General features: G+C 35.2%; 2 protein-coding genes across 8 annotated transcripts; one reads left to right on the forward strand and one right to left on the reverse strand.

Annotated features, from left to right (window-relative positions):
- The first annotated feature begins 1458 nt into the window (after positions 1-1458).
- On the forward strand, positions 1459-17968 carry LOC126820487 (sialin). Of its 3 annotated transcripts, XM_050548493.2 has the most exons (8): positions 1508-2045; positions 4542-4876; positions 8907-9090; positions 11691-11830; positions 12828-12983; positions 14254-14380; positions 14871-15112; positions 15800-17968. In XM_050548493.2, the coding sequence occupies exons 1-8, from the start codon at positions 2018-2020 to the stop codon at positions 15956-15958; spliced, it is 1371 nt and encodes a 456-aa protein (XP_050404450.1). In that variant the 5' UTR covers positions 1508-2017; the 3' UTR covers positions 15959-17968. The 3 variants fall into 3 exon arrangements, with proteins under 3 accessions (XP_055957068.1, XP_050404450.1, XP_055957067.1); XM_056101093.1 differs by lacking the exons at positions 14254-14380; positions 14871-15112; positions 15800-17968 and adding an exon at positions 5784-6017 and having other exon boundaries at positions 1459-2045; positions 11691-11854; positions 12828-12955; XM_056101092.1 differs by lacking the exons at positions 1508-2045; positions 4542-4876 and having other exon boundaries at positions 7356-9090.
- LOC126820485 (sialin) lies at positions 17953-27270 on the reverse strand. Of its 5 annotated transcripts, none has more exons than XM_050548486.2 (12): positions 26878-27244; positions 25275-25449; positions 24578-24753; positions 23896-24125; positions 23271-23504; positions 21805-21892; positions 21545-21640; positions 21106-21242; positions 20819-20968; positions 20349-20481; positions 19880-20121; positions 17953-19477 (listed from the first exon to the last, which is right to left on the reverse strand). In XM_050548486.2, exons 2-12 carry the CDS (start codon positions 25427-25429, stop codon positions 19202-19204), a joined length of 1917 nt encoding a protein of 638 aa, XP_050404443.1. In that variant the 5' UTR covers positions 25430-25449; positions 26878-27244; the 3' UTR covers positions 17953-19201. The 5 variants fall into 5 exon arrangements, with proteins under 5 accessions (XP_050404443.1, XP_050404442.1, XP_050404441.1 ...); XM_050548485.2 differs by having other exon boundaries at positions 25275-25454; XM_050548484.2 differs by having other exon boundaries at positions 25275-27244.
- Between the last annotated feature and the right edge of the window lie 488 nt (positions 27271-27758).

Here is a 27758-nt window from a genome sequence, read left to right on the forward strand (position 1 = left end):
ATGTGGAAGTAATTATTTAAGGTTAAATCACAAACGACGAAATAAAAAAAACACGTCTAGAATGGACTAAGCAGACGTAAACGACTGCAGTTCAGTTTGTATTTCACCGAACATAATTGATTAGAAATTAAAAAAAAATCCAAAAATTGAATATAAATCACTTTACATGCATCCATATTACATTAATGTGTGCTTTTAGAAGCATTTTCCAGAAATAGAGCCATACGCCCTTTAATAATAGGGAAATTAGGGTGTTGTTGAATTTGAATCAGTGGTTGGATTTAGGTTTGATGTTATACTTTTTTGAGTGTAAAAACGTTACTCCTTCGAGTGTAATGAGTAATGGCAACTTGTTTTCTCGCGAATGAATGCTAATTGACATAATATTTTTAACTGTATAGACATATAATTTTCAACGATTGTCATCCCACAAAAGAAATGAACACATAAAATCCAATGAAATCGACAATTTTATTTTTGACGTAAATTAATGTAGTCAAGTCTTTAACTCGGTATCATCCACAGTCTTCGACATTGTAAACACTACTTTTTGGTCAATTTACATCAACATTGGTGTTGTTATCTTAAGGTTATAAATCCAAAGATCTTGATCTGTGGGGTATATTCTATGTCCGGAATAACTTGCGGTCTGAAAGTTGGGGGCGGCATTGGATACATACAGGGGAATTTGGGGTTATTCTTCTGAAAGTTTTTCTTTAAACCTGAAACGGGTTATTCTTCCAGGGTAGTTTTTTTCCCCATAAGAAAATATGATATACGATTTTTCTTACGAGAATTCTGGATTCTCATTTTGCATGTAAACATAGACGGTTTATAAGCAAGATAAAGTCCTCGACTTCGGTTATGCTGGGGAAGAAAGACGCCAGAAAAAAAACCCTCGACAGAAAAACCTCCGCCTCTCGGTCAAGGTTTATCTTTTTCCAGGGGCTTTTCCAAGCATAACCTGAATCTTGTGCTTTATCCTACACTGAAAAACGGGGCTTCTGGTATCCAGAATGAAAATGTTAAACTTGGCACACGAATCGCGTGCCAGAATTCTTTCGAGTGCCATTTGTAATGAAGTGACTGTCATTCAATTTGCACTTTTCGCTTATTTCGCTGAACATAACTGATTATAAATTACAGTAAAACAGAAAGGATTGAATGTAAATCTGGTTATATACATTCATAATACATTGTTATATGCGTTGCGACCCATTTGTGTCCATTTCTAGGTGCCAAAGAATAGCGCTTTAGATGCTCTTTCAATGATATATTTTTAGGAGTACTAACAAGTAACCAGTAACCACCATTGTAAGAAATATATTTTTTTTTTGACTTTTTAAAATGATTTTTCATGATTTTGAGGCGGAGGAATAAGACGGTTAAGCGGTTAGTTACGTTGAAATGTAAGACGGATAATTATGTTTTCCTATAAGACGGTATGCTACTTCCAGTTTGTGTATTTCACGATTTATTCCATTGTAAAATTTTGCATTTTGAGCAATGTCTTGTCAAATGTTGCGTTCAACTGTGAAAAAAAGCGTTCAATCCAACGAATATTTGGAAAAACGTTATGTTGGTAAAAGAAAGCAGTACGGTGATAAGTCGCCATATTCGATCTAAATCATACTAAAGACACCGCGTGATCATGACAACAAGCAAAATGAGCGATTTAAATTTATTATTACGATCCAAGAGTCCACGTGTTAGCAATATGGCGATATGTTTATGATGATTGTACTTGTAGTTATCAGTTTCTTTCATACTTCAACAGGTCAGTGCAGAAACGAGTTCTGGTGATTTTTTTGGTGGTGATTTTAAAAATAGCACGGATGTTACTCGACAGTATGTCAATATATAGGGCATGTAGCAGACTGGATCGACTTCACTAGTCTAGTGTAGGCCTATAGTATCGTATATAGTTTCAAATATAATAGTATTTCGTTACTGAATCATTGATTTGAAACATTTCGCTTGTCGATCATAGAGCATATACGAATCAGCCAGTATCGTCATGGAAACAGAACAGGCCATAGATAAAGGTAAGATAAGGAATATTATAATAATACTCTCTATATAGCTTATAGCACCTTCTTAGAATATGACATGAAGTATAATAATAAGACCATTTATTTTATGATCAGTAGTGGAATACCGCGTTTTATCAGTGAAATAAAAGTGTTATTCCACTTGCTAAAGTAGTCCATGTTGTTTTTACCTAAAATGTTTGTAAAATCATAAAATAAATAGAACATTTGTCGTTTTGTCGTGAATAACATATTTTATTTCATCTCAAAGCAAGAAAACGTTTATATTTTAACGTAGCATTCGTGAAAATATAAGTTTTCTTGCTTCTCGATGAAATAAAATATGTTATTGACTCTAAAACGACAAATATCCTCTATGCTTTCTCAGCTATCGCGTCTGTCTATTTCAATACATTTGTGTAGAAATGGGTCAGTTAAAAGTGCACTGAGGTGGGGTCGTGGAGGCTTGCTATACATTCATTTACAATAGGATTATTGGAGTATGTCATGGTGCCCATAACACGATCTGAAATGACATACATTATATGCCGTGTACATGTAGTTTTTAAATGCAGTTTTGACAACTGTATCTATATATTGTTTATGTATAATTAAGTATGCCACGTTTTATTCATATTCTATTCTCATAGTACATTGATATTGACAGAATCAAAATCCACAGTGAGTCAATACAAAGGCTGACTCGATCTCTTAACGAAGTAAAACGTACTATTCAAATGGCTTTGTATTGAATGCACCTTTAAGGATTCGAACCACTTCTTGTAATGTCCTTTTTTAACAACTATTATTTTGATAGCCGCTAACTTAGTTAAAGATACATTATGGAAGATTAGATAAAGAGCTGTCGGTTCTCACTATAATAGTTAAAAACTAGATAATGTAAAGGGAATTTATTGAACGAAGAATTTACCGATTGAATTTTAGGCCTAGCCTCGATCATCATTACTAAAGTCGGTACGATAAAAATATAGTATCGATTATCCATATTTTGATAATAAGCGTTGAGCAGCAGATCCGATTCAAATCCAGTAAATATCGCAGGCTAGCGATGACATCGAGAGTTGATTATGGTCTGGATAAATTAATTAATGTCTAATTAATAATTTAGATAACATTTCAGGCCTAAAGAAAGACCTGCAATAGGCAGATTTAGCTCTTGCATAATGTATGTTTAAATGATTAGAATTATATGAATATTTTATTTATTTAAACAGACTATAAATTCCAATGTGTGACCATTAATTGTTCATACAAATCTGTTGCCAATCTAGAAATGGGCATTGAAAATGTGGTTACAATAATAAATACAAGTTTAGGTTAGTGGTAACGAAACACAGTTGAGACACATGTGTCGAAGTTATGTAAAAGACCGATAGGTAACGCAACCCCAACACCACAGGCCGAAACTTTGACATGTTGTTACACCGGTGCTACACCATGCTAACCCGTGTTAGACGCTAGTTCACCATAACCCTGAATTTCAAACGACCCATTGTCACAATTTACACGTATATGTTATCTGTGATAAAACTTGGTTACAATTTCGTGTCTGGCAATATTTGTTCAAACATAAACCCTTAATGTAGCCTCTCTCTGTAAGTGATTCGCCATGTTTGAATGATTACCGAGTTGACAAGAGAAGGGTGAATCCTTCAAAACAATAAATTTATCAGTGCTGTTATTGTTATATAAATGATTAATTAGACATTTAATATAATGACTTAAGACCATAATCAACTCTCAAAGTAATCAGAGGCCCCGATTTTAAGTAGATTAGAACGGTTCGGCCATTTAATGATTTAATCTAAAAATGGAGAAGCGCGACTAAGTCTCGAATAACCAGCACCTTGGTTACGATAATAAACAATCAATGCACACATCTTGTCAAAAACTACAACGTCGCTCAGAATAAAGTAATTTGAATAAAATTTTCAGTATATTCATTTTGCATTTTCTATTTTGGAACTATCAAGAATGGTCAAGTCTTTATCTAAATCTTACATAAATTTGTAACCGAGATTATAAACATTCTATCAGAATATATAAGCATGCATATTATACATCATTTACCAGAGAATGAATAAATATATGAATTAATGGAGTTTAACGTCCCACTTTTCTGCTCTAACCGGGATAATGAAGACAGGCATACGCTATGAGGTAGTACCATCCAAACGACTAAACGCCGTTCCTTGCCAGGTCCCAGGTCCTTCGCCACGAACAAGGGGAAACCATGCTGGAAAATCCCGAGGAACTTTCCCAACATTTACAAGAGAAATTATCTATTACATTTAGGTTTCTTAGTAATACGGGGTATTTTTGAAAAACTCCGTCAAAGTTTGAATCACGCTGGCCGAATACTTGAAATTTGTATCCCAATTTGTTGAATTCTTTTTGCCAGCGTCCTATATTCCTCTAGTGTAAAACTGAAGTGAGCAGATTCTTCTTGTTTGTAAGGTTTTTAATGGTACTCCAACTATTTTATATCAGGTCCTCCATGGTGGAAATCTATGAGGTACAGAATAGTTCTGATGGGATTTTTTGGGATGACCAATATCTTTATTCAGAGAAGCAATCTTAGCATGGCTATTGTCTGTATGGTTAACCATACTGCCGTAGACTTGACAGCACACCAACAACTTTCATCACTGGAAGGGATATCCAAAAATCAAACTAGAATAATTAGTTACGAAGCTCTCAGAAATGCAAACCTTTCAGCAGAGTCTTTAAACAAGACGTCGATACTTGAATCTGATGACGCAAAAACACCATATTCTACAAGTTCCTGCAATGCTCCGATACAAGCCAATGCCATGAATAGAGAGGTCAGTGATATATATATGAACTTTATTTAATGGGTGGAACGGCCAATTTTGCTATTGGTGTGTGGATAAGGGGAGCCCGCAACTACCATAAATCCACCTTCGCAAAGGTGTTTAGTGAACATATACGTGTTTTTTTCCACGTGCTTGTAAAGAACGGTTAAATGAAATGGGCTTTAACGTCATACTTTTCTCCACAGACTGGTAAAGAACGGTTAAAGCAGGGTGATGCTTTAGGGACATTTTGATTCACCCTATTTATGTGTCGAAATAATAGCACCGCATGCTTGACATGTTTACACTATATTGTGCTTTTGTAGGTCGACCAGGATCAATTACAACCTGTTGCACTTTGATAAATTGACAACTTGACACGGTGTTTATGGCGTCGGTTTTTATTACAACATATCATTCGATTGATTGCATTCTTTTCGTATTGTGTAGCAGCAAATTACAGTGGTTAAAGTTATCATTTGATTTTTTTTAAAAAAAAAAGAATGCTGCATTATAGTTAGAGACACGGCGTTTGCTTCTTTTGCCAAGCAAATTCTATTTTTATTAGATTTAGGAATTTGGTGCGGCACAAATGACACAAATTGGGAAGCATCAGGTTCCAAGAATGTGACAGGAAGGGAGAAATCCTGAAACAACAAGGAGGACCACAGTCCATTTAAACAATTAAAATAATCCTCGCTGTCATTTTAAGTTCAACGAATTTGTGCCGTGACGGTCGTCACCAGTTATGTTTGTGTGATAAGAAACCATGGAGACGAAAGTTCAAGTGATACCAAACTGGTTTCAACTGGGAGGTAGCCTCCGCCACCCCTTCCCTCGCCTCGTTTTAAAATGGCGATTTCATCCTCTTACGATATGCATGTGCTCACTTCTCATATGATGATTAATTTTTCAGGATGGCGAATATAACTGGTCTAAGGATATGCAAGGCCTATTGCTTGGTGCTTTGTACTGGGGCTATGTTCCTTTGCAGATATTAGGTGGATATCTTATGACACGTTTTGGTATCAGAAGAACAGTTGGACCATGTATGTTTGTCATGTCCATTTTGACGCTTTTGACGCACGCTGCGGCCCTGATAAGCCCATGGGTTTTATTTGTTTTACGAATTCTTCTTGGAACCACAAATGTACGTAATCTAATTTTCGTGAATAGATTTGATCCAAAACTTGATATTTTCTTAATATTGAAATTTGTCATCATTTGTAAGATGAGATTTGAAATGATTTGTTGGGGTTTGACATGATTCATTTCACACCTGGAGGGCGAAATCTATTGGCATATAATTGAGACATTTCTGTAGTTTTACAAGACGACAACCCAGTAACTATTTCGAAAAACTGTTTATATATATAACCTAGTATGTCAGCATATTCCTGCCCATTGCTGGATTGGCTTCTGATACGTAAGCTTTTGAGGGAGTGTGTCTATTCTTCCCGTTCAATCAAATCTATCCCAAGTACAGCAATATGACAGCCCTACGTTTAATCTGGGGTCTTCTCTAAAACCTTGGACAGTGATTTAAGGTATTAAAAACGGTATTGTTCGTGGCCAAATAGTATTGTTTACATTGTATCCGTGTTGATAGCCTCGTTTGTCGCGCAATTAGTTTTTCTGCAATATTCTGCTATGCACTGGTTAATTGGGCATAATAAAATCGAGTCATGACGTAACGTTATGTAAACATATTTGGTCCAATTTGGAGCTCTGTTTAAAGCGTAATGATATTGTTACGCAGTTAGCTATTGGTTGTTAATCGGACTGTTGACTAGTCATAATTTGAAACAGAAATTTGCTTCCATTACAACAAATCTAAAAGCAAATCTAAAAGTCATTTCCACTCTATACTGATCATAGCCTAAGCACGAGTGAACGTTCACCGGACCATCCCCGATGCCTATTAAGTGCCATTTCTCATGGGACTACTTCCATCGGGAGTCATCGGGAGAAACTTTATTTATTTCACATCGCCGATGATTTTTCCTCAGAGGGACCTAGGCATATTGGGTGTCTATCCCTTGTTTAGCAATTAACAATTCGTTATATCATTATTATTTTCGCTTTCTTCGTTTTTATACATGGGAATATCGTGTATGTCCGTCCGTTGGCCCATCCTTACGCTCTAAAGACTAAAGTTATTACCCGAATGTATACAGTGTTTATGTTCATGAGTCGAAGAAATGAAATAAAATGAAATGGGGTTTAACGTCCTACTGTTCTGCTCCTATACGCCATACAGTATGCTATGACGGAAATTTTGCCCGGGCAGCGGCACTATACCCTACTTTATATCGAATTCCAACTGCCAAGGGATCTTTTACGTGCATTCTAATGTATACGCAAAACCGTGGCGTGCACGTAAAGTATCCCTTGACAGTTAGAATTCGATATAAGAATAGACCGTAGTGCCGCTGTCCGGGCAAAATTTCTTTCATAGCACACTGTATGACATGCCCGTCTTCATTAGCCCAGTTCGGAGCAGAACAGTAGGACGTTTAACCCCATTTCATTTCATTCTGTTCTAAAAATCTCGATTTTAGCTTGTGAACACTCTAGAGGTCATAATTTTCATCCGATTTTGATGAATCTTGAAATGCATGTTTATAACCCAAAGATCTTGGTTCCTTTTGATATTCGCGCATATCGGATCGTAACTTCCTGCATTATGGCCCTTGATTGTAGGAAAATTGCGTTTTTAGCTTGTGGTCCCTCTAGAGGTAACAATTTTGATCCGATTTAAACAAAAACGTTATCACCATTACACCGTAATGTCGGTTGAGTTCGAATTTCGTGAAAATCGGACCAAAACTGTCGTACAATATGGCCGCCCTTCGTACGTAAATAGTGTAAACATATGGTATATCAAGGTCGTGGACCCTCTAGAGGTAACAATTTTGATCCGATTTTGATGAAACTTGAATTATATGTTTATACAATATGGGATTGTAACGTACAAAACATCGCATTTTTAGCTTATGGTCACTCTAGATGTCACAATATTTATCAGATTTAACAAACCGTTTGAATATATCACCGTGACACCCTAATGATGATTGAGTTTGAATTTCATGAAAATCGGACTAAACCTGCTGGAGAAAATGGCCGCCCCCCCGCAAATAGTGTAAATATGGTATATCAAGATTGTATACCCTCTAGAGGCCACAATTTTGATCCTATTTTGATGGAACTTGAAATACATGTTTATAACCGAAAGATCTTGGTTTCTTTCGATATTCTCGCATATCGGATTGTAACTTCCTGAATTATGGTCTTTTATTGTATGAAAAATCGCGTTATAAGCTTGTGGTCCATCTAGAGGTCACAATTTTTATCCGATTTAAAAAGCCGTTTGAATATATCACTGTTACACCCTAATAATGGTTGAATTCGAATTTCGTGAAAATCAGACCAAAACTACCGGACAAAATGGCTGCCCATAGTGTAAATATATGGTATATCAAGGTTGTTGACACTCTGATTTTGATGAAACTTGAAATGTATGATTATGATCCAAGATCTTAGTTCCTGTCGATATTTGTGCATATCGGACAGTAACTTCCAGGATTATGGTCCCTGATTTTACGAAAAATCACGTTTTTAACTTGTGGACCCTCTAGAGGTCACAATTTTTATCTGATTTTATAAAACGTTTCAATGTATCATCGTTACTCCCTAATGACGGTTGTGTTCGAATTTCGTGAAAATCAGACGGAAACTGCCGGGCAAAATGCTCGCTCCGTGTACACGAATAGTGTAAAAGTATGTAATACCACGTTGTGGTCTCTTTAGAAGTCACAATTAATATTTATCCGATTTTGATGAAACTTACAATATATATTTATATCCCAAATATCTCAGTCCATTTCGATATTCGCGAATTTCAGACTATAACCTCCTGGATTATGGCCCCTGATTGTACGAAAAATCCCTTTTTTAGCTTGTTCTCTACCCATCGCTTGCAAAATGTGGGCGTATCTTGCCTGGCAACCGCTGGTTTAACTATATTTTCAAATTTCAGGCGATGGGTATGCCCGGTATGTTCTTTATTTTGACGACCTGGGGTCCTCCAGAGGAAAAGGGTCGTTTGCTCAGTATAATATTTTCTGGAAATTTTTTTAGTAATGTTTTAATATTTCCAATAGCGGGGCTATTATGTAGTTATGGATTTGCCGGTGGATGGCCTTCAATATTTTATGTATCAGGTAAGTTGTGAGATTTTTAAACCCATCGTTGTTTAAAATTTATATGCATCAACATCGATTAGGAATAAGTCCAGTTGTCAAACCCCATTCTACATGGAAATATAGTCCAACTAATGATTTTTTGGTGGATTATATATCTTCAATATGTGTAGATTCAGAATCCGATTGATGCCACCCTGGCACCCGTCAGGAAATTTGATGACGTTAATTGGCAAAAATATCATTTTGCTCTTCATTTTCAAACGTTTGAAAAAAGCTACTCCATGGTGGAGAATAGAAAACAAGGGAGGTAATTGATAGGTAATGGTGTTATTATTTCCTGTGTAAATGAGTTTTAAGTGTGAGAATGACACCTATGATCGTATAATTGTGAGTTGACAACCTACTGAGCAAAAGACATAGAAATAATTACGTTTTGACTTTCTTAGAAAATTTTCAATTTCCGCTGATTTGGAGATTCCCCTTTTAGTCATGAATTTGCGCCGTTTTTGATGATTTGTTAAGGTTGTCCCATGTTAAATATGTGCTAAGCTAGAAACACCAAGATATACCCTATATATAAACACCATTTAGTCTGTTATTCTAAAGAAATTTTGCGCCTGTACGGAGAAAACCCCACCGGCGATTTTTGGCGAGACATAACGATGTTAGAAATGTATTAAACTATAAGTTTTCGGATTTGCCGAATTCATATCTGAATGGCGAAATGTGTTTTGACTGAACGAAATGCCAGTATGGTTTCCAAATTCAACAAAATAACTACGTCTAGTAGACCGTTGAAGAAAATAGTACCGCTAATGTAAAAACTTGTATCACAGGACTAAAAGCACAAATTACAATGCCATACGAACAGAACTACGGAGAGCGAATTGTCAAGCATACACTATTATCCACCATGACACCTGTCCGTGTCACGTTCTCTACCAGAAAACAGATAGAGGGGAATAGGGGATGGAAAATGTTTGCCAGCGTTATACAAAACCCGAGTTTTATCGGCGCGTAAAAGTGACTCAATAACTGTCAAGACAAGGTTCACCCCCCGTTGCATGATATTCCAACGATTGCGGGTATTCCAATGATTCATGCGAGCGTAAGTTAGACTTATACGTGAGGTTGGAAAAACCTCAATTAGCTTTCATAAACATTTGCTTTCAACTCACGATGGCCCGAGTTGACCGCGAATATTGCGTGTCCTTATAAGAATACAAGGGTAAAAATATCATCGGAACATTGAATATAACCTTTCCCCAAGGATGCCGGGTGGCATCATCCGGATTTTGAATCTACACATATTGAAGATACATAATCAACCGAAAACCTATATATTACACGCCGTTTTAGGGAACATTGTATGTATTGATACCATATAAGTAAAAATTGATATCTTTTCAGTTAGGCTGACCCCCCCCCCCCACACACACACACCCACACCCACGAGCTCCTGAGCAACTGGTGAACATTTAGTGCAAATGAGAATAGTCCTGATCAGGCCTGATTGGTAATAAAACTAACATTGTGTAATATTTTCTCTTTTGAGTAATTGTCAAAATTAATTTCAGATACGTCTGTGTTAATAATAGCACCAGTGTCTAAAACAAAATTTAATCACTGCAATGTGTTTAATTATTGTGTCAAGCCCAGAATCGATAGCTGAATTATACGATGCCTTTCCTCCTTTTAAAGCAGTAACTAAAGGCAGTCGTATTTTTAAAATAATAAATTGATTATTTAAGGTGATCATGGTAACTATACAAAGCTCGCACTTTTAAAAAGAAATCTGTTCCCTTAAAGGGTACTGGAATCATTCCGAAGAAATAGAATTCAATTCGGGTAGAAAATTTCATCGATTCTCATCATATGCTCAGCCACTGGAACCTAGAAAAGGGTATATACTCTAAAATCCCATTTTTATACGCCCACATTGAAATGTGGTGGTATATTGTCGTCGCCCCCGTCGGTCCGTCGGTCCTGCGTCCACAATTGCTTGTGAACGCTCTAGAGGCTAAAGTTAATATCTGATTGACTTTAAATTTATACACAGTGTTTAAGGTCTTGAGACGAAGAATCCTATTGATTTTCAGCGATTTCCGATAATTACTGCCAGAGTTATGACCCTTGTTCACTTTGAAAAATCTTGTGACGCTCTTAAGGCTAAAGTTGTCATCCGATTGACTTCAGATTGATAACACAGAGTTTAAGATCTTGAGACGAACAAGTATATTGATTTTCAATGAATTTGTATGACTTGAACAGTTAAATCAATGATATTAAAAGCTTTGTATACAAAACGTCAGCATGGAGCAGAACTTTATAAAAATCAAACAAATTCTAATAGTTTTCTGATAATTACTTCGTGAGTTGTTGCTCTTAATCAGATTTTAGTGTATTATGAATGTTTCATTACCGAAAAAAGTAAAAATATGCGACAACTCTTTTTGACTAATCGGACGATTTAGCTGCTGTGGGCGTATGTTTCGTTGCCTGGCAACCTATCTTTGGAATAAATATGTAATATTACCGAACATGACAGCAACCATCAAAATTCTTCGTATCGTATGTAGTGAAGATAGAATACCAATTATGTTCACATTATTTTTCAGGAATCGCTAATCTTATTTGGTGTGTATTCTGGTATTTCATCGTCTTCGATTCTCCATTGACACATCCAAGTATTCACCCAAAGGAAAAAGAATACATCATAGCTAGTCTTAATTTAACCGCGAAGTCATCAGCAGAGCGGGTATTCTATAGGCCTATAATATAGGTTATTTCATGTTTTTATACGCTAATATATAGTATTAACCCGTCTGTCAGTATATCCCTCCTGCTTAGATTCTGGAGAATACAATTATGAAACTTTTACACATGGATGGCTTAGCTATATTTTTGTAAGTGAATAATCCTATTTAATTTCAACGATTTCCGACGTTGGCTGAAACATTTATACCCCTTTGTAACGGAACTATGTAAACAATTTATTTATTTGAAATTTGTATCGACCATTGAGCGTTTAACACCTTAAGTTTTTCTGTAATAACGCTTTATACCGCTTTAGCATTAATGGACGCTACAATATCGTCCCTCCTTTTTGAATGTATTTCATAATAAAAACAGTAATATTGGGACGGTTTCCAACATCGTGGTGTAGCAATCTATGCTTTTCCAAACGATTGAACTTATAAATTTTATAATAACTTCACAATAACCACTTTGTACAAGGAATTTAATGATGTTATTTAATTGGTATTTGACACAGCACAGTATTTACTGATGAATTGACAATTAATGATTATATTATGGGCGTTTAGACAAATTATAGAACATACCATTAAAATCTAATAATGTACGTGTTATATTAACAACTTTTTACAAAAACAATCTGTAATTTGTTATATCCTAGAACATTCTAGAACATACAATACGTTCTATACAGGACCATTAAAAATGTATAAATGAATATTTGGTTTAACGTCATACTTTTCTACACCAACCGTGCTATTGAAGACTGCCATACGCCGTACAGTGTGCTATGGGGGAATTCCAACTGGACCCCTTTTTTGTCCCATCCGAACGACTTGGCACTTTTCCTTGGCAGGCACTCCGTGCTGCTCCAGATGCCCAGGTTAGTGAGTTACAGTAATTCACAAATGTAAAGGTGATAAAATTTCCAAGCGTTGTGTTTAGAAACAACACAGCGTTTACTGTTTACTCGTTATTGTTAGTATTTACTTTTACAGAAATCACGAAAAGGAGCCCCATGGCGCCATATATTTACATCATTACCAGTTATATCCGTCATATGTGCCCAGTTTTCAATGAACTGGGGGATGTATTTAATATTATCAAGTCTACCTTTGTATATGAGAGAAATACTCAAGTTCGATGTGAAATCTGTAAGTATATCTTACAAACAAACCTACATTATGGCAACGCTAACTTGATACATGATACATTGTGTCAAAGAGACTTTTCCTCAGTCAACTTCTAAGGGGTACGGAAAGGAATAGTATTATACACGTACTTACATTTAATAATGGGGTATTATAAAGACACATAATTTGATAAGTTTTGTTTAGGTACAAGACCGTCTCTTTTTTATCAGACACAAGCAATCTTATTTTACATGACTATAGCCCCAGGAAATTATCTTGGTTTGGGTATTTATAATTACTAATATCATTGAATACATAAACATATAACACAATATTAATGCTATAAAGTATGAATTTTGTATTCTTATTCATAATCTTCATACACATGATACCACATCTCGTTTGATGAATTCATATAGCTAACACACCTCTGTTGTACTTTTTCATTGTAAACTGGTGTTATACCGGCAGTTAGATGAAATGTGGTCGTATATTGTCGTCGCTCCCGTCCGCCCGTCCGTCCGTCCGTCCGTCCGTCGGTCCCTCAGTCCTGCGTGCACAAGTAATTTGAAAAATCTTGTGGACGCTCTAGAGGCTAAAGTTAATATCCGATTGACTTTAAATTTAACACAGTGTGTAATGCCATGAGACGAAGAATCCTATTGATTTCCAACTATTTCTGATCAGAGTTATGGCCCTTGATCACTTTGAAAATTTTTGTGGACGCTCTAGAGGCTACAGTTAATATCCGATTGACTTTAAATTTATACACAGTGTTTAGGGTCATCAGACGAAGGAGCCTATTGGTTTTCGACGATTTCCGTTAAATACTGCCAGAGTTATGACCCTTGATCACACTGAAAAATCTTGTGGGTTCATTAGAGACCATAGTTATCATCTGATTGATTTTATATTTATACACCCTGTTTACGCCTACACATAATCGTTTCTTTTGACTTTAGATTGATACACAGAGTTTAAGGTCTTGATACGAACAAATATATTCATTTTCAATGATTTTTGACAACTTGAACAGCTAAATCCATGATGTTAAATGTTTTGTATGCTAAACGTTAGTATGGGCCAAACAAATTCTAATGATTTTCTGATAATTACTTAATGAGTTGTTACTCTTAATCAGATTTTAGCGTATTATAAATTTTCATTACCGACAAAAGTAACTGCCCGGACGATTAAGTTGCTGTGGGCGTATGTTTCTTTGCCTGGCAACCTATCTTTGACTCTATAACTCAATATACAATGAATGATTTCTGTTTATTTTATTTTTAAGAATGGTTTATTTACGATGCTGCCTTTCATATCAATGTGGTTTGTATTATCTCTATCTGGAATGGCATCTGATTGGACAAGTAGACGGTTTGGTTTAGCTGTTGCTCGTAAATCAGCCACCGTAGTCGGTATGTTAAATCGATAATTATACTGTCAAATTAACACCACTATAGTATTATAATTCTAAAGTGTTCTAAAATAGAGCTGTTGCTCGTAAATCAGCCACCGTAGTCGGTATGGTATGTTAACTCGATAATTATACTGTCAAATTAAAGGACAATATTGGTGTCAGTCATTATCGCTTAGTATTAAACTCAGTAATTGTGTATCCATAAAATGGTACCTTATTGATATAGTAACGATTGGATATTTCAATGTGAATTTTAATTTCACAAAATCAATGTTGTGTTCAATGCTAAATTTGCATTAATTGATGGCTATATATTATATTGGACGATGGCTACTCATCTTGTGCTCATCGATTTGCGGACTTTCCAGTTCTGAGATGGCTCCTTTGACGGCAAACTGGGTTTCTTATCCACATAGTACTATCGTACATGTACTTGTAAATTGTATTCGATACAATTGAAAACTGTCTTCTGTTTTTTACGTTTTCAGGTCAAGTGATTCCAGCTATTTTATATATAATAGTTAGTTATTTAGACTGTGAATCAATTCCTTTAGTTATGGTGCTGCTGTGTATTTCCATTGGGCTGATGGCTGCTAACTTTGTTGGTCCAATAGTTAACTTCTTCGATATAGCTGGAGAACATGTTGGCCAAGTAATGACATTAAGCAACACGATTTCCAACATTCCAGGGATACTTACACCATATATTGTAGCAGAATTTACTAAAGACGTAAGTGCATTGATAATGCGAAATTTATGTATTTGTTCCCCCTTCTCCCTTTTCTTATTCAGTCTGTGCTTAATAAGAACTTGGTAATGTACGGGCATTTTTTATTTTCGTGTTTTCTCTTATCTGGTGACAGCTAATTCTTTTTTTGGAATTGTCAGATATCCCCTCGCAGTGTCATGTAACAACTTTTCGTCTTCAACGGAATTATCAGTGAAATGAAATTCGACCGTGTGTCTCTATCGCTCGTTACTTCAGTCAGTTATATAGAAGAATAACTCGTGTTTGTCATTTTTGGCATCACTTCCCTTTTTTTTCAAATGTTCGTTACGCATCTACCGTAGCAATGATCTCTGTGTTAAAATTATATTTGGAATGTGTTTAACCAGTTCTATCACATATGTGATAATGACTGACACCAATATTGTCCTTTAAGAATATAAAAAGTCACGGTATGGAAAAATCCTACGCCAAGATTATCGCCATGACTCATTTATTACGAACGCTGTGTGTTCTACCTTATTTTTATCAGATAATTGTGACATATTTGGCTTTTGTGAGTAAAAAGATTATAATAGATTTTAAAGGTCAATACGTAGGCTGAATGTAATATTGAAGTCATTGAAGAAACTAACTGTTGTGTGATTTCACAATGCTTTAAATGTTTTATTCTTTACTTATATTTTTCAGAATACTAGAGAGCAGTGGCAACACGTGTTTTTTCTTACAGCTGGACTCATGTGTTTTTGTAGTTTGGTGTTTGTTGTGTTCAGTAAATTCACGCCGCAACATTGGGCGGTAGAAATAACAGTAGAACCAGAAGAGAATGAAACATTAAATGAATTATGACAACTGTAATGGACATAAATATCTATATATATTCGTATAATTGTGAATGCCTGAACGAATGGTGTAAATGATATAATGCGTGTTTCAATTATCAGTTCAATGTGAATGTAAAATAAAAAAATGTATTCAATCATAAAATCTAGGATCAAACAAAATTTTTATTCACCCATTTTTATACGCTGAACTTCCGGGCGTCCGTCTGTCTGTCCGTCCACAATTTGTTTATGGACACTCTTCAGGTCTCAATTCGTATCCGCTTTTGACAAAACTTGAAATACAGGTTTATCTCCAAAAGATCTCAGTTCTTTTCGATATTGACATGTATCGGATCGACACTTCATGGATTATGGCCCCTGATTGTACGAAAAATCACTTTGTTAACTTGTTGACACTCTAGAGGTCACAATTGATTTGATGAAACTTGAAATGCATGTTTATAACCCAAAGATCTTGGTTCCTTTCGATATTTGCGCATATCGAATCGTAACTTCCTGAATTATGGCCCCTGATTGTACGAAAAATCGCTTTTTTAGCTACTGGTCCCTCTAGAGGTAACAGTTTTTATCCGATTTCAAAAACCGTTACCTATATTACCGTTACACCCCAATGTCGGCTGAGTTCGAATTACGTGAAAATCGGACCAAAACTGCCGGACAAAATGGCCGCCCCTCGTACGCAAATAGTGTATTTATATATATGGTATATGAAGGTTGTGGACCCTCTAGAGGCCACAGTTTTGATCTAATTTTGATGAAATTTTAAATTTATGTTTATATCACAAAGATTTTGATTCCATTTGATAATCGCGCATATCCGAACGTAACTTTCTGGATTATGGCCCCTGATTGTTCGAAAAATCGCATTTTTAGCTCGTGGACCCGCTAGAAGTCACAATTTGTATTCAATTTTAAAAAGCGGTTAAACATATCACCGTTACAAATCAGTGAAGGTTGAGTTCAAATTTCGAAAAAATCTGACTCAAACTGCCGGCCATAATGGCCGCTCCTTGTACGCAAATAGTATAATAGTATGTAATACTAAGGTAGTCACAATTTTTATCCGATTTTGATGAAACTTAAAGGAGCTAAATAGCTAATATTTGGGGCCTAGATATTGACAAGAAATGGGTAGCAACGCATATAATAATGTAATCTGAATGTATATAAACTGATTTACATTCATCGTTTCCATTTTTATTCTAATTTCAAATCAGTTATGTTTCGGCGAGATACACCAAAAGTCTCAATTGAGTGGCAATCTCTAGCGTCTGGTTATTCCAGTCTATTGCGCATGCTCTCCAGATAAGAATATTGCTTTTAGCTTCCAATGAAAGCCATAAAGGGGAAACGAGAGAGAACTTGGGTTTAACGTCCACTCAACACAAACTAGGTCATTTCAGGACTAACATAATTATGGTTCAATTTTATGTCAATAATTCACCTGCACGTAGGTTATTTAGCAGTGGGAGGAAATAGATACAGGAGGGTACGTAAATTAATTACGGAATTCTATTCTTCCATAGTATGTGTGACTTGATAATTGCGACGGTCACTTACCACTATAACGTCTGCATGCACGTACAAAGCGTGAATTTGGAGACTTCTGGCGACCTCGCTGGAAAAATGAAAGTGTGTATATTTTCGAAAAAATACTACAGAGCTTCATACAGTTGCACCGGACTAGGATAACGGTCTGGAAAGTTCTTTCACCAAAGAATAACCAGTTTTATTAACTAAAATAATTCAAGGACTTCCCCTTTAATGAAGCTGGTTCTATTTCGCTTCATCTATGAGAAGGCGCAAACAGAATTTATAACTAGTATATTTAATCTCGTCTAGACAAAGAGATTAGCATTTAATCGGCACGCTTTTTGGCCCCTCATATATTATGAATCTGAAATCATAATGAATACTTAAAGGCACTAAACGCCATTCGCATTTTTGTGACAATATATAATATTCCATGGCTTAATCCAGAGAAGAACCCAAAACATGTTCAAAGGTAGGATTTATATCTGAAACTTTAAGATGAGATTCACAAAATACATATTTCATATTATAAATATACACTAAACCAAAAATACTTTTTTAACAACAAATATATGCATGAACTATATCCAAATTTAACAAATAAAATAAAACATACGTAGAAATATCAACATCTATTAAAATTTACGAAACAATATTTCATGACTAACAACAAAAATAGCACAATATACCAAATACGTGGTTTGATATATATATATTTATAATATTGATGACACAAATGAGAATGGCAAGTGAGGGTAAACACCCTGGCAGTCACTCATTGACCAATACTGTTTAGAAATAAAGTATTATAACTGTCTGTTGTTATTTTTATCATCTGTGAGAAAATATACATGTTTTTTTAAAGGTAAAATATTAATATGTGATATGCGTTGGGGAATAGCAACAAGCCAATGAATGTCAAGTATAAAAAACAAAAAAAAAACTTTGATTAAATGAAAATTATATCGGTTTCAAAAACTGTGATTAAAATGAACAATAATTCTATCAGTTTTAACAATCTTTAAGAGGCATTTAGTAACTAGTTTTAACAACTTTGATTAAATGAACAATAATTCTATCAGGTTTAACAACTTTGATAAAATGAACAATAAATATACCAGTTTTGAAAACTGCATGTCACCGGTAACTCCGTCGTTACAATTGCCTATTGTATTATCAGGCTATTCAATAGCACCAAAATTGTATGATACTTATGCACTCTACGCAATATACCATATACCATTAAATGTCAAATAGAAGAGATTGGTCGAACGCTGCCGATTTGATTCTGATATAAGGTCTATTGCCTTACCGAGAACTAATGCCTTCATGTTGTCATTAATTCCCGATATTTCTTTGAATTAGCTTTACTTACCCCTAGACTGCGCGTAAGGAAGGTTATGCTTACACCGCCCGTTATCGAAACGTAAGTCCATGTATTTTACATGTGAATGTAATATTATAAGAAAATAAATCCTCACACAATAGGAGAAACTTGTACCTGCACACTATGTGTCTGGAACCGAGCATGACCTCATCGCCGAATCTTGGCGTCTGTCAATCGATGCACACAAGGAAAAAGCATGCTGAATTTCATGTTCTTTAATTGTCGGAGAGCATCGACCCTAAGAACAAGAAGAACAACGAGATAGCAATTGGGGCACAATTCCTGGTCCAAAAATGTTTTCTTTCTTTGTAATGTATGGTACATGATTTAGACCACCTCTTTGCTGCTACCATTGACTTTCGTATGTATATCGTCATCCTTATTCGTATGGTTGCTGTGGTTATTTTCTGTGTTTTCTTCCTGTATAGAATGCAACGAAAGAGCCAATCTTTCATCCATGTTGCCTAATTCCATGTCCGTGGTATGTTCAATATGACCCCAGGACTGAACTTCACCTTCACCAAGAATGACAAAAATTAGAGCACCAAAGGTATAAACACCGGCTGCTATATAAAATGTAATTAACCATTCTTCTCGGGTTCCCTGAAAGAAAGAATATACATTTAATCCCGTATAGTTTATACATAATAAGGCATTAAAAAGAAGGCTTTCTTTTACAGATTTTGTTATATATGGGCTATGCTGGACTGCCTTAAGTCAGTCCACATAACTTAATGGAGGCTGAACGTAATGAGGTGACGAACAGATCTACCAATAGTACTACTATTTATTTCCGCTCATTTCTACCTAAATGGTCGATTCCACGGATGGTGTTCCTAAAGGGCCAAGCCCCACCCCCCTCACTCCAAGACCCCCACCCCCTGCCAAGTCGCCCCCTCCCCCCAACTCTTTCAATAATTACCACATCCTACCTTGACTAAGTCCACATATACATTGTATTTATGAAAGTCACCAAAAACAATTTATATCAATATAATGACGTACGTTTTTAGTCATAGCTCCAACAATATATGGCGCCAGAATACCAGGAACAGTGGCTACTGTGTTTGATATTCCAAATAATGTCCCTGCAAACGGTGGTGCTATGTCACTATGATTGATAAAATGCCCACTGAAATGAACTCCACATACACCAACTGCTATAGTTAACATGGCCACGGCTGCCATTTTCTGATCACATTCCATATAACCAGTTCCTATCAGGAATATTCCTGGGACAATGGTACCTGAAAAACACCAAAAAGCCCCAACATCAAAATTCAATATGCTGGATTGGCTCACAATACTCAAGTCTCAACATCGAAGGACAAAACTTCAAGAGATTCAGTTTAAGGTCTAGTTATATGTGCTATACAGACACCCGGGTCGTAAAATATTCAGACATTATACCCAGTTCTCCAGTTAATAATGTGTTTATAATTGCGATACAAATTTAAATACTGAATATTATTACCTATGCACGTCATTATTTTTCTAGTTTTAGATATTGATAGTATTTCTCTTTTGATAAGGAAATCGGCAGTAGTTCCGGATATTAGAATAAACAGCCAAAAACATAAATACGGCAGCATGGAGAATACACCATTCTGAAATTGAAAAGAATACAGGTCAATGAACGTAAACCAAACAGACCCTTGTCACATTATTTATTATTTCATTTAATGTCAACTAAAGCTTAAAAGATTAGCATATATTAATCAAACTAGACTAGATACATTCTTTCAAAAATGTTTAAACTGACATGGCACCACTAATCTTCCGAAAGTTTAAGTTTACGTAGAATCACCCACTGGGAAACACTGTTCAGGGTCACATAAATTGAAGATCATCAGGATCGGTCTGCCCAAAACCTGCACCATGTGTTTTCTTTTATTCACAGAAAGTTTACATGTCTTAAGTTTGAATTAAGAAAAATGAAATTACCGCTTTAATATCAAATTTTAAAACTTCCTTCATGTAAGTAGGGATCTGTGTTAACAACATGTAGATACCATAATTACCGCAAGCATGTGCTACAATAATCGCCCACACTGCTTTAGACTTGAATATTGATGACCATGGAGTTTTGTGATTCTGAAAAAAAAAGGATCCAAAATTTTATGTAATCCTGCCATGTCAACTAATTCAAAAATCTCTTAAGGATTGTAATAAATCGTAAGGCTAATTTGATCTAATGCCAAGATGTTGGCACTGTTGAATAAACAACTCACCCTTTTAAATGATTCTTGCTTTACACCCAGAGAATGCTGTATATAATCTTTCTCTATAGTAGATATAGTTGGATGGTCACCGGGTGAATCATGGGCAAATATACACCATATTACTGTCCATATAAACCCTACTGAACCTGAAAATAATATATACACCATATTACTGTCCATATAAACACAACGGGGCCTGAAATAATATATACACCATATTACTGTGCATACTGAACCTGAAAATAAAATTTTTTCTCTCAATATAAACCCTTCTGAACCTGACAGAAAATATACACAATATAATTATTACTGACCATATAAACCATACGAAATACGAAAAAAAAACCAAACAGAAACAAAATACACATCCTATTATTACTGTTGTTATAAAGCTTCGCAGGTGAACTGGTGATTTTTGACCAGGATTAATTACATAAAGTTTGATTACCTATGACGTAAAATACTGAAGGCCATCCGCCATCAAACCCATAGTGACATAAAAATCCACCAATAGGAAATATTAAAGCATTACCAAACTGTCCACCTGAAATGATACAGAAAAAATAAGAGGTTTCACCAGATCCGGGCTTTCATTGTTATTGACGATATGGATGTTTTAGGAATTTAAGGTGACACAGATTTTTCCGTTTGGTTTTGTTGAGTATTTTCTTTAGTTTTGTTCATATAAACTGTATTTGATTTATTTACCTGCATATGAAAGTCCTATAAGACGACTTCTTTCATTGGGTGGAGCCCATCTGGCCCATAATGCCTGTGCTGCTGGATACATTACAGACTACGAAAGACAGGATAACTTTATTATCAAACTCGGAATAAAAACCATTAGTATTCAGTGAAAAAATTGGTACACATATTACATTGATTTCTACTGATTTCACACCACTATCTTCATGTTTCATAGACAGATATAGTAATAATAATCATACCATCTTTTCGTACCATCTGGCTCATTCTTTTTGTTTGTATTAATAGTAATACTAGGGGTTGTTTAACTACATAATGGCAGTAGACTTTACTTTAAAATAAATATAATTGTCCGAGATATGAAAAACAGGACAAAATATTATAGCACATTAATGGCGCGATGTTATAGGCTAAATGACAAATTATGACCATCTAAAGGGGGGCTTATGTCAACCTTACAGTTAAGAGCAACTGGCGTTTCGGCAACTTTGAGCAACTCGCTTCAACTGAATGGAACTGAAAAGGGTCGACCTGGGCGCCTCTTACAACTCAACACTACTAGTTCCAGTCAGTTGCCCATGTTTAACTTCTAGCTGCGCTCTTACAACTGGCGTCAACTCGTTTCCATGGAAATAACACCATGTGACGAGAGACATGTGTCATATGACGTTATAAATAAGTAAAATGGAAACAAACGAAGATATCCACATTTCAAATGTTGACGAGGCCGACAATAATGTATTAATTGAATTGTGACAAAACCGACCATTCCTTTGGGGTGCTTCTTCCAAGGTATTCGCCTAATTGTTGATCACCTGGTGATTAAATTAACGGTCACGTCTTAAACAGGCATTATGCAAGAACTAAATCTGCCTATTGCAGGTCTTTCTTTAGGCCTGAAATGTTGCCTAAATTATTAATTAGACATTAATTAACGTATCAAGACCATAATCAACTCTCGATGTCATCGGATGCCTGCGATATTTAGTGAATTCAAATACGTTTTGTGCTAGATACGGTACCGTAAAATTGGATAATCGAGACTTTGTTTATTATCGTTACAACGGTATTAATGACAATCGAGGCTAGCCTATAACTATATCGCCGATTCTTTGGCTCAGAGGGAAGTAATTTGATTGAAACTTTTCAAAATATTCTCTTTTTATTATCTATTTTTAGCTATTATAGCGAGAACTGTAAGCTCTTAATCTAATATTACCTAATGCCGCTTTAAGTGTAATCGCTAGCAGTTCCGAGTTGACATGAGAGTTCCGAATTAAGTTGTTCTCAGTTGTCCTCGGTTGCTGATATGATCGACATAAGTACACATGAAACTGACTGGAACTAGTTGCTTTGAGTTGCAGTTTTTCTAAATTTCAATATGGAAATGTACCGATCTGTCGGTGCACATAGCAGCTTTAGTACAAATCAGAAGTAGATAATATAAATAAAAAATTACATCGACACACCTCACCTATTCCTACGATGATCCTCACAAATATAAATAAATACGGACTGGCGCGAGCACTAATTGGACTCAAAATATTCAAGATGGCCACCGGAAACATTCCTATAGCTATCACTTTCTTAGCTCCAAATCTTTCACTCAACCAGCCACCAGCAACTTGTAATGATAAATAACCCCAGAAGAAAGATCCCAAAATTAACCCCTGTAGTTCTTTGTTCCATGTAAATTCACCAGGCTGAAATACAGACACGAAACAATTATTCGTTAAATGCAAATAAACATTTTAAAAGCATAAATAAATAAATAACTATATGCAATACCAATTATTTAGCTTTTATTACATCAATTAAGCAAATTGCAAATTTGGCCACAATTTTTTTAATACATCATGAAAAGAAACTGACTAGACTATTTAATGGATATATGCTGCAAACACAACATATTTCAGTGTCATCGTGGCACTGTCAAGCTGTTAAAAATAACATGCCATGTACATAAAGATGAGAAATGGCTATTGTCATAACACTAATTTTTAATTTTTTTGGCGATGAGTTATTTCACGACAAAATGCTATGATTAAATTCGTTATTGCTAGAAAAGGGCATTATTAACAAAGAACAACTTACACTTGAATGACTAGACAAAGCCTCTGGACACTTCGTCTGTGTCGTCAAGTTGATGGTCATGCTTGAGTTTAGGTAAAGATAAGAATTATTGTCACGGGGTTCAAGTTTGCCACTATGATCTACCATAGACACAATGGCAATACTCAGATTAACCCTCTGGGAATAGAGACATAGAAAACCAAAGAAACATATCACCGCCAGCTGGAGACGTTTGGAGGTCCACCATGGTACTGTACAAGAAAAAGATAGCTAAACATAGAATAAAACATTGCAACAATTACAGCTAACTTTGTGCTAACTTTTTAAAGTTTTTACTCGGAGACCTACAACAATTGCCCTTTCCGTTTCCAGGATTGGTTATATCAACCATTTACAATTGAATATAAGTACCTGTCTCAGAAGATATATTTCCTATTTCCCTTTATTAGTAAACAATGCCAGTTGGAATCTGGTATGGTTCCCAAAAATGGCGTGTGTATCCCATCCTTCTGATTGTATAATTTTGATAACCCCTTTGATTAATGTAAATTTTAAATAGCAAAATAGTAACTTTAATGGCCATCACGTCGTTTTGGATTTCTGACACTTTATAAATGCATTTTTACATTACATACATGTCTGTTCTTTGTCAGATATTACAATCTTTATTAAATAGAAACTGCACAGAGAAATTTATTTCTACCTATTGATAGATCAATATGATCTGGAAAGGGTGGAAGATCTTCTTTATGTAGAGGAGCGTTGTGATGAGACAGATCAAAACTTGAACTTCGTCTCTGGTTTAAATATCTCCGCCTTAAGGAGGCATTAGATTCCTGGCTACTGGAGGAAATAGTCCTGGTTCTGTCTTTAACTCGACTGAAAACATAAACAGAAACAAGTCATATCTCCGGAAATTCAGCGGTTGTGCTAAACGTAATAACGAATATCAGCCTTAAACATACATTATGCAAGAGCTAAATCTGTCTATTGTAGATCTTTCTTTAGACCTGAATTGTTATCTAAATTATTAATTAGACATTAATTAACTTTTCCAGACCATAATCAACTCTCGATGTCATCGCTAGCCTGCGATGTTCATCAATGGATAATTGAGACTATGTTTTTATCGTACCAACTTAAGTAATGATAATCGAGGCTAGGCCGAAAATTCAATCGCTAAAATCTCGGTTCAGAGTTGATCAATTTGACTGAAATTTTCAGCAAATCGCCTTTACATTATGTGGTTTTTAACTATTAAAGTGAGAACTGCTAGCTCTTTATCTAATCTACCATAATGTATATTTAATATACTGATGTTGTCCAGAGTCTTATGAAATTCTTACAAAACTATTTCTCTCTACAAAATAGGATCACAAAAATTTCGAATGTAACATTACCTTAATAATGTCGCTTTATCAGGAGACTTTGTCGGTTTCTTTACTATTGGGGAATTTGTTGGGGCAACTTTAGGTATGTTTTCATTTGTTTCTGGATTTAATTGTGTACTTTCAGAATTACTTTTGCTATCAACTGTATCATTTTGGTTATCCATCTTGCAATATCCGGAAACTACTATTCTAAAATAAAAAACATGGAGAACCCCGAAGAAGATTTTCAAACTATAGGATACCATTGTAAATGGCTAATGTTGCTTGTCGATGATGTTACTTTTTTTTCTTCTTTTTTTTTGGGGGGGGGGGTATCATAAAGGGGGCCAAGCAGTCTTGTGGGCCATATTTATCCCAAGTCGATGCATGTAGGTTATGTCGAATTTAAGTGGTCACATCATCGTAGAGAGTTCTGTCGGGACGCGATCGTAAACTGACTTCATCATACAGTTATAAAATCCCAGACACATTATAAGATATTTTTTATGTGATCAGAATTTTAAAATATAATGGGAGTTGAGATACAACCCTTTTAACATTTGGTACATATTATGAAACAGTTTCTTGATCCGTTTAGTTTGTGAGATGAATAGGGGTTTTACATGGTAAAGAGTGCGTGACATGCCAAAAGAACAAAAGTCTTAAAGAATGTTGCACCCTTCGTCTAATCAAAGCGTGTATTTGAACATCCAAGGTAAGCTATGAAATACAACGAGTTTAAGGATATAACCTAACCGCAAATGCATGACATGACATTTTAAGTAATACTGTATGCTGTTGAGTAAATGTTTAAAGTAGCAATTCACGAAATAAATTTTAAAAGGAATTTTGTCATGAAAAATCAAGAATGCCACTCGATCAGATAGGAGACAGTTTAACGAAAGTAGCGGATTTCAGTTTCAAACCATTTTCTAAACGTTTAACAAACAAAAGATTCCCGAAACTATTGCGTCATATCACAAATGCGTTATTTGCTATCCCTTTAAGTATCTTATTATTACACAAGAAGGAAACCCCTGTTAATCACGAGGAAACTGTATCGTAAATATTTAGAAAGTTCACAAATAACGTTTGATTTTCAACTACGATTACACATACATACAGCTGGTCTGAGATTTATAGAATCAAAGAACCCCGCACTTCCAGGTAGACAACGTTAAACCACCTGGCATAGAGCACGCGGCAAACATCATCTGTTGCAATCTGACGAAATACAGATGACGATCCATTAGATCAATATTGAACAGATATCTGTATTAACAGTAATATATAATGTATACATTAATCTTAAATTTATTTGACGTATACGTAAATAATAATAGATTATATTTAATTCATAATTAGTAACGGGTCTGACTTATAATGAAAACGGTATAGTAATGGAACGAGTATATAATAAATAATCAAATGATTTGCTATCACGCACAGCTTTATATTAATAAATATTACACGGAAAAAAACTACATGTATATTTCATTGAGTAAACGAGGTCTATTATAAAATAAATTAATTGTATATTATTGAAATATCGATACACTGGTATAAATCATCCGTGACACATAATAAATTATAATTAGGAGGAAATAAACAGAAATTGTGTTTAAACACTCACCCTTTGGTTGTTATCTAGAATTCTATAACGAGTTATTATGTTGTTTCACAGACTACAACGCAGACTCATAACAGGAATTAGCTATCTCCGGTAACTAGCTATATAAGGATGTGTATGAAATCCTGACGGTGATTGCGAATAAAACCGACCTTCACAAGGTCTTTTTGTTCGTCTGCTGTAGAAGCTTCAAGGTCACCTGAATGTCATAATTGCCCGAATAGCCAGAATGTACGTGAGATTATACAGAGTTTAAACCAGCTTTGTAACATAATATAGTCTATGCAGTGGGTTTTTTAAATATAACATATTGAATATATGAATGAATAAAGTGCATAACTTGCCTTTTTGTCCTGAATGTGGGTCTCTTCTTAAGTTGACAAACAAACTTGTCACCAAATGCACATAGGGTGCTTTTTCTTCTACCAAAAAATATAAACTCAACCAACCGTATCTGTTCTACTTAGCAAATTAAAGTGACATATCTGTTTCAACTCAGTGATCCAATCTTTTTATCTGTGAATTCTCATTTATTAATACGTTTTGCATTGTCTATTGATTTTCTGGTAATAATTGATATAATGGTATGGGGTTGATTTATTATTAGGGTTTCACACTGCGTAGGTTGTGTTAAACCCTATTATTTTTGTATGTGTAACGATGACAATTTACAACATTTTTCATTAATTTCACCCAATTTATATGGCAAAGCACAAGCGAAATTAAGGAAGAACGATGGTGATATTAGACATCCCACAGTTCTTAAATTACTAATATTGTTATTAATTCGAGAAACAAATATTTTAATGAAGTACAGGCATGCTATACTTTGGCCGTTTCTAGCTTACTGCTATACAGAAATGAAAAGGAGTTTTAATGCCCCA

The sequence above is a fragment of the Patella vulgata genome, chromosome 5 (genome assembly GCF_932274485.2).
Source record: "Patella vulgata chromosome 5, xgPatVulg1.2, whole genome shotgun sequence".
NCBI lineage: Eukaryota > Metazoa > Mollusca > Gastropoda > Patellidae > Patella > Patella vulgata.

What these genes read in the sequence shown, in the direction of transcription:
- LOC126820487 (XM_050548493.2), top strand. Translation starts at nt 2,018, where the DNA reads ATGGAAACAGAACAGGCCATAGATAAAG. An exon ending in CCAATGCCATGAATAGAGAG is followed by an intron (nt 4,877 to 8,906) that starts GTCAGTGATATA and finishes TTCAAATTTCAG; the next exon opens with GCGATGGGTATGCCCGGTAT. An exon ending in TTCAATATTTTATGTATCAG is followed by an intron (nt 9,091 to 11,690) that starts GTAAGTTGTGAG and finishes ATTATTTTTCAG; the next exon opens with GAATCGCTAATCTTATTTGG.
- LOC126820485 (XM_050548484.2), bottom strand. Translation starts at nt 25,510, where the DNA reads ATGGTATCCTATAGTTTGAAAATCTTCTTCGGGGTTCTCCATGTTTTT. An exon ending in TCATCGTAGGAATAGGTGAG is followed by an intron (nt 21,893 to 23,270) that starts GTGTGTCGATGT and finishes TGTCTTTCGTAG; the next exon opens with TCTGTAATGTATCCAGCAGC. An exon ending in AGCAAGAATCATTTAAAAGG is followed by an intron (nt 20,969 to 21,105) that starts GTGAGTTGTTTA and finishes TTTTTTTTTCAG; the next exon opens with AATCACAAAACTCCATGGTC.